This window comes from Pipistrellus hanaki, assembly GCF_964339955.1.
Source record: "Pipistrellus hanaki genome assembly, chromosome: 11".
In the NCBI taxonomy this organism is placed as follows: domain Eukaryota; kingdom Metazoa; phylum Chordata; class Mammalia; order Chiroptera; family Vespertilionidae; genus Pipistrellus; species Pipistrellus hanaki.
Genome location: NC_140513.1, coordinates 67,302,509 through 67,309,843, shown reverse-complemented (window position 1 = coordinate 67,309,843; position 7,335 = coordinate 67,302,509). Strand labels below are relative to the sequence as shown.

At 60.0% G+C, this 7,335-nt stretch overlaps 1 protein-coding gene across 1 annotated transcript; it reads left to right on the top strand.

Moving 5' to 3' along the window:
• Nucleotides 1-2,850: 2,850 nt before the first annotated feature.
• On the top strand, nt 2,851-7,058 carry LOC311629638 (NUT family member 2G-like; the record flags this gene model as incomplete). The annotated part of the gene is made up of 6 exons (XM_084897906.1): nt 2,851-2,866; nt 4,161-4,869; nt 5,217-5,345; nt 5,780-5,916; nt 6,336-6,580; nt 6,915-7,058. The coding sequence occupies 6 exons, from the start codon at nt 2,851-2,853 to the stop codon at nt 7,056-7,058; spliced, it is 1,380 nt and encodes a 459-aa protein (XP_084754032.1).
• Nucleotides 7,059-7,335: the final 277 nt, after the last annotated feature.

The window sequence follows — 7,335 nt, the reverse complement described above, 5'->3', positions numbered from 1 at the left end:
AATATCCTTCCCAAAGGCCATGGCCCTGGAATACACAGGAACACACATGTAAACTTCATACACAAACTCTCCACAAGCCCCCAATAGACCCAAGAACACCCAGTATACTTCAAATATGCAAACCCACCTCCCTATACTTATGTCCCCAATAAACTCCATGCCACACCACCTGCATACACAGAACCCCACATTCCCAAATTCCCACTCAGAGTTAACTCTTCCATCTTGCAGAATATAGCCACACACACACACACACACACACACACACCAAATTTCACTAGCACTACTGCATACCGGCATATACAGACCTACCAGTCCTAAAAATAGTCAGACCTGCCCTCTGCACACTGAAACAGGGGTAGATCACAAAAAGAAATACACATAACATTACAACATGCCCCGAATACACAATGATGTCTACATTCCCCAAATACAAAACACAGATCATACACCCAAGCTAATGAACGCCTGCACTTGTCCTAACATTGCCCTATGCGAATTGAATTCTTCCAAATCGGCCAGTAGAAAAAAAACAGAATTCAAAGGGGTAACAAAAGAGGTAACATTTCAGCAAACACCAAATTACAAACCTGTAACCACGATCACCTTGAGTATTCATGTACTATATCTCAACACCCTCCAAATGCAGCACGCAACCCTACACACTCACAGAAACACAGGCATGACCTCCCCGTGATCACAGACATCCACAGACAGAGCGAGCCCACACACTGAATCCACTCCTCAGATTCCCGCCACTGAGTGAACAGGCCCAAACCCCAGGCCTGCCCCCCCCCCCCCCCCCCCCCCCCCCCCCGCAATCCCAGGCCTCACACAACCAGGCCTGCCCGCCACCCTAGGCTTCACACACCCAGGCCTGCCCCCCACCCCAGGCCTCACACACCACAGGCCTAACACACCCAGGCCTGCCCCCCACCCCAGGCCTCGGGGCAGAGGCATTATGTGGTCACAAGGCCGCTGCCCTCAGGGCAGGGTGCGGGGGAAGGAAGCCCCGGGCTGAGGGGCTCCAGGGGGAAGGAGCCCGGGACCTGAGGGGAGGGGAGGCTCCGCCATGTCCGCTCATTTCCAATGAGGGCAGCTTCCTGCTGACCCGGAGGCGCTTTCAGATCCGGAAGAACTGCCGGGAGCTGCGTGTCCAGAAAGCGGGGACACAGAGGAGCCCCGGGCGGACAGCTCACGGGCATCACTGGACCCCGGGAGGCCCCGCACACTGACCGCCCGCCCAGCACCGCCAGTCAGAGCCCATTCCCCTGTGAGCACCACCGGAAGTGAGCGGGGTGGGGAACACAGACCTGGGGGCAAACAGCAGAGAAGAGGGGGACACCTGAGGGGTGCGGAGGCCGCGCGCCCCTTCCCTCCTGTTCACCTAACGGACTCCCCAGGCCGCCATGCCAGGCCCCACGCGCAGCCTGGGAGGCATTTGGGGACGCTCCCAGCCGTTACCTCATGCGCGCCTATGGGAGCAACCGCCTTAGCGCATGCGCCTATGGGAACCAACCGCCTTAGCGCATGCGCCTATGGGAGCCAACCGCCTTAGCGCATGCGCCTATGGGAGTCAACCTCAGCAATAGACTCTGGGAGCAGTTGCAGGACAGAGCCCCGCCCCCAGTGGGCGTGCTTCTGCGTCCTGGCGCGAGGCAACCTGGGAAGACTTCCTGGCTGTCCCTGCAGCAGAGGAAGGGGACCCTGACCCCGTCCCTCCTGTATCTATTCAGTATGTGGAGGTTTTTCAATAAATGCTGCTTCACAGATGTTTCCTTTGCAAGTTTGCTTTTCAAACATTGGTCAAAAGGTGGCTGTATAGGCCAGTTTCCCTTGACGTGGCATGTAGCATGGGAACAATGTCAACCTGCCCGCCCTTCATTTCTGAATTATATTGCAGAATTTCAGTCGTCAATAAAACATATGTATAGTAGCAGAATAAATATACTTGAATTTGTAATACTTTCAAAAGAAACTAAAATCATCTGATCCCCTTCCCAATCATTTGCAAGAAAGACGCATCACTGTATTTTTCCATTTTGCACAATTTGACTCTGAACTACACAAAGGCATTACATATTTAAAATATTACAAAAGGTAAAAGATTAGACATTGAACAACATAGTACTCCGAGAAACAAAAAGTGGTGATTTCTGGTCTTGCCCTGTAGGCTGCAGGCCTTGCCCTGATGGACTGGGGCAAAGGGGATGGGTTGTAAGGCTGGGCCAGCTGCATCTGCAGGGCTCCCAGCACTGGGGGGAACTTGGGGCCACAGGACTGCTCCCTAAGGAATGAGGTGCACACAGCAACCCAGCATGCTGCCTCTGTGGGGTCAATCCTAATTTCAAACACTGGGATCCATTAGCGATACATTCCCATTATTTCTTCGGACCCCATGTTCTGAATTTTGTTCAGAAAGTGTAGCCTGTGTTGAAGTAAACCAAGACCAGATAGGAAGCAGGTTGAGGGGCCCAGAACTAGGGTGATGGATCAAGAACAGATATAAAGGGCATATCAAGTGATTTTGGATGACTAGAACTTAACCTTGGGGGTCATTACTGTTAGTGTGTCTTTAAATTTGTGACTTTAAATTTGAAAGGAACTGTTGGTTCTTGCCTACCTATCAGAGCCCTCCATGGAATGCCCCCACCACCCCAGCCAACCAGCCCTCTGCCCCTCCCCCGCTGCAGAAGGTCAGGAGCCCCACATTCTACCGTTTAAATCCCAACCTTCCCTCCACTGGATGGTGAGCAGCTGTTGGAGCAGGTCACTCTCTGGATCCTCCACTTGGCTATTCTCGTTGTGGAGGCTTCTAGGCAGCGGTGGTCCGTGAATGAGCCCGCGGGGATGGCTTCAGTAGGAGGTAGGACTATAGATTGGAGGGTGTGTGTTTTAAACATTGAGCTGTCCCTCAAAACTTGGGATTGAAATGTGACACTGGGGTAACACCTTTGGACTGAAGTAAGGGGATGGGGGGGTGGGGGGAAAGAGCACGGGTCCTCCAAGCACCTGTCACCCAGGGAGGCTGGGAGCCAGTGGGAACCTGTGATGGCACTGGCTGGGAGGGCTCCTCAGAGGGGGTCAGGGTGGCTCAGGGACATGCCTGGGTGTGGAGAAAGGACGGCAGCAGGCACGTGGGTTCTTCTCAGAGGGAAGACAATCCACTTCCATCTGTGTGGGGAGTAGTGGGTGATGTCATGGGGGTGGCACCGGGTGGTCACGGGAAAGCCCAATCCTGTGTGCTGTTCTGGGTCACCTGGAGCTGGCCCCGCAGCATCTTTCTAAGGGATTGAACTGAGTGCACTAGAGCCAATGGGGGCAGTGGGAGGGTGGTCTTAGCCAGAAAGCTGTCCGGTGGGGCTGTGTGTGGCCAAGTCCACAATGAAATGTCCTCCCCAGGGCTGGGCTGGAAGGTCCTCCTCCTGCTGCCGCCCAGAGCTTCTCCCCTGCCTCCAGCCCAGAGCTCACTGCTCCTCAGCCCAGGGAGCTGCCTGGTGGCTGGGATTCCACACGGGCAGGGCGGCCGGGAAACTTCCACCAAGACAGGGCCCGGTTCCCTGACTGTCCCCAATTGTTCCCCCCGTGCCACCTAGGTCTGCAGCCCGACTACCTCCTGTCCTGCATCTCATGGCACACCCTCTGCCCTGCCTTTACCTCTGGGATGAGGGTTTTGCTGACAGTGCATGTCCCTGATTCAGGGACAGAAAATAGATGTGGACCGTGGGTGGTGTTCCATGGAACGTCTGCGAAGGCGGGTTCCTTTGTAAAGGGGGAAGGGGAGCACAGGGGCAGGAGGACTATGTCTGTGTCAGTAGTAAATGGCCAAGGCCGCCAGAGCAGACGTCTGCCCAGGGCCAGGCCTCTGAGGCTGGCAGGGTCGGTGCCAGGCAATCCTTAGGGAGGATCTCAGGGGCAGCGCTGGGGTCAGGGAGCCTTGGTGAATGGGGAGCAAGCTCTCCAATGGAATAATTCCCAACTGGAGGGCAGAGCATGACCATGACCTGAGGGCATTTGCCACCTCCCCAGTTTGCCCACCCAAAGGGCCCTCCCTGGTGAGACTCACTGCCCTGGTTCCCCATCGGCTAAAGGGGCCCAGAGCGCCTCAGTGCTGTTTGCTGGGCCTCCTCCTCCATTCCCCCTTTCCTTTGTCTCCACAGCATCTGCAGCGCTGGGAGCGGATGTGAGCCTGAAGCCCGGTGCCTCCCTGACTCCTTTCATGACCCAGCCCTGTCCCCAGCCCTCTACTGGCCCCGCACATCGGCCCCCTGGGGAGCAGCACCTGCCGCCCCCCAGGACCCCGTCATTCCCTCCTGGCCGCCCCCTGGTGCTGCCCGCTTGGCCCAGGACACCTCTGGTGGCAGGAGATGCTGGTCAAGGCCCCATTGGGGCTTACAACATCATGGCCCAGGTCAGCTCAGAAGGGAGGCGACCACAGCCCTCCCAGACTCAGACCATTGTCCTGACCCAGGCCCCCCTCTACGGGAGCGCTCCAGGTGCCGCCCGTGGGGGTGCTGTGTGTCCTGCACCCCTCTTCTTGGAAGCCACTGCGGTGGAGAACATTATGCCCGCCTCGGCTTTCGGGTGCACCCAGGCCGGCGATGGAGGCTGGTGTCCCAGCCTTCCTCCTCAAGCTCCACCACCAGCTGCCCAGCTGATCCCCATCGTCCCCCAAGTGGACCCCGGAACAGGGCCACACGGGGCTTCCAGGGAGGGTGGCCTGGCCGCCTCCCAGTCCAAGGCCTCGCTGGACGCCTCTGACCCCAAGAGTGTGTACGAGGACTTCCTTCGTTGGCGGCGCTTCAAGGCCCTGGCCCGGGGGCACCTTCCCCAGAGCCCTGATGTGGACGCTCTTTGCTGCTTCCTCATGTGAGTGCACTGGGCAGGGCAGGGGGCGCCCCTGCGCTCTCCCATCACAGAGGGGGTGGGAGGGCCCTGCAGGCGGGCTGATTCTGGGACGCTGGAGGGAAGGCCTGAGGGTGGGGTCCCAGCTATGGGTGGGAGTGCGGGGTCACCTCCAGGCCTGGTTCACGGGCTGGTGTGTAGTGAGGCCCTGACAGCAGCAGCTGGAAGGCCTATCTTTGCACACAGACGCCTCTTCCCTCACCTGCGGGTGCTCAGTCCTGCCGGGTGGGGGTGGGACTGGCTCCACTGAGCTGGGGTGCCCAGGCAGGCAGAGGCCAGGCTGGGCGGTGACTGACCCTGAGGCATTACAGGCCAGAGCTCCGGCCCCTGTCCCGCCTGAAGCCCACCATGACGCTGGCGGAGGGAATAGGGCGGGCCATGCAGGAATGGCAGCGCAAGAGCCACTGTGACCGGAGGGTCTATTTCGAGATGGCAGAAAAGTGAGTCAGGGTCCTGGGTCCCCACAGCGGGGGAGGGGGCTGACTGAGGGGCAGGGTCCAGCTTTGAGGTCTCATCGGGGGGTGGGAGGGTGTCACCCAGAACAAGGTGCCCACAGCCTTCCTCCTGGGGAAGCCTCTCCCTCAGCTTCAGAGCGTGGGTGCTCCTGTCCTACTCCCGGGAGCTCCCCCTCCTCTGAGGCTGACCCATCCTGGACGGAACATGAAGGCTCAGGACAGGCTGGGGAGGGGGTGCCCCGCCCAGGAGGCCAGACCCCAGCCAGAGGGGCTGTGCAGCAATGTGCTCAGCAGCCTCCTGCCTCCCCAGGGTCTGGGCCCTGACAGCCCCAAGGCCCTTGCTCTCCATCCTCTGCCCGCTGCTGCCTGTGCGGGCTCCTGGCGGCTCCTTCTCAGCACAGCCTGTGCCCTCACCCCAGGTTCATGGCGTTTGAGGTGGAGGAGCAGATGCAGGCTCAAAAGTTGCAGTTGGAGAAGGGGGCGCAGACCCAGCCTCCTGCCCCACGGAGACCTGGTCCTCGGGGGCCCCCAGCCCCAGTGGTGGGCGCACAGCCAGGTACGCCAGCACGTTCCCACAGGAGCCCCTGGCTCCAGGCAACAGGGCCCAGCGCAGGCCACTGTCCCCCACATGGCCTTCTCCTCAGGGGGCTTTGGGCTTGAAGAGAAACAGCCCTGAGAGCCGGGCCTCAGTGCCCTGTGTCCCCATGGGGTCTGGACCTGGTCCCCTTTCTCATCCCCTCACCCCGCTCCCTGCCAATGGCCCACGTGAAGTCTGCTGAGAAGCGGGCTGGCTGCGGGGCCCCTTGGGTGTCAGTGGCTCCCCACGTCCTCACAGCTGACCCTCTTGGGAGCTCCCCTCTGGCCTCCCCTCACACAGTCACACCCGTGTTAATGCCCCAACACTGCCCTCCGCATCGCGTGCCCTGCGGGTGGGAGCTTTGTCCCCTCACGCTCCCTCCTCTTCCCTCTGCCCAGCGCTCACTCCCAGGAAGGCTGTACCCAGCGCCCAGTGCACCCACACTGCCCAGCCACCCTGGGAGACCGAGTCACACGATGGGATACCCGCTGAGGCCGAGCAGGAGGACATGGACCTCACGGAGGTGCTGCCCATGGGGGCCCCCGCCGGAGGATGGGCAGAGGAAGTGAAGGAGTGGCTGCAGGATGAGGGTCTCCTGAGCTACCTGGACCAGCTGTGCTCCCAGGAAGACTTTGTCACCCAGGTGGGCTGGCCCGCAGCTCCGGGCCTACAAGGTCCCAGAGGGTGGCGCTGCTGCCCCCAGACCCAGGTTCCCCCAGGCTGATGGGATGGGGCTCTGCTCTTTGCTCCTGAGCTGGGCGCCTGAGAGTGTGTGTGTGTCCATGTGTGCATGTATGTACGTGTACGTGTGTGTGTGTGTGTATGTGTATATGTGTGTGTACCTGATGACCGTGATGGAGGGGAACACCCACCTGTGCAGGAGGACGGGGGTCTTGGCTTTCCCACTTGTCCTCCGGGCCCCGCTCCTCCCAGTTCCCTCCCTGCCAAGGGGCTCATGGCCGCTTCCTCTGTCCCAGGTGGAGGAGGTCATTGACCCCCAGTTCCTGAAGGAGCTGAATTCCCCAGATGCCCAGCTGGACCCCTCGGCCCTCGCTGAGGAGTTGGAGCAGGAAGAAGGGCTCCCTGCTGCCCAGGTGAGCCAGGGGAGGGTGCGACCTTAGGGCAATGGGGGGACCCCAAGTGACCATAGGACCCAGGGACCCCAGGGGAGTTAGAGGAGGGACAGGCTCTGGTGAGTCAGGGAGGGAGGGACCAAGGTAGATCGAGGGCCTGGAGAGGAGCCAGGGCAGGGAGCACCCCAGAACCAGGACACACAGCCTGTGTCCACACCACCCCTGCCTGCAGGCAGCGCATGCTGAGGGGCCAGCCCTGGGTGGGAGCTGAGGGGGAGGACAAGGAGGAGAGGGCTACAGAGAGGAAGGGGGATGGGAGCCCAGA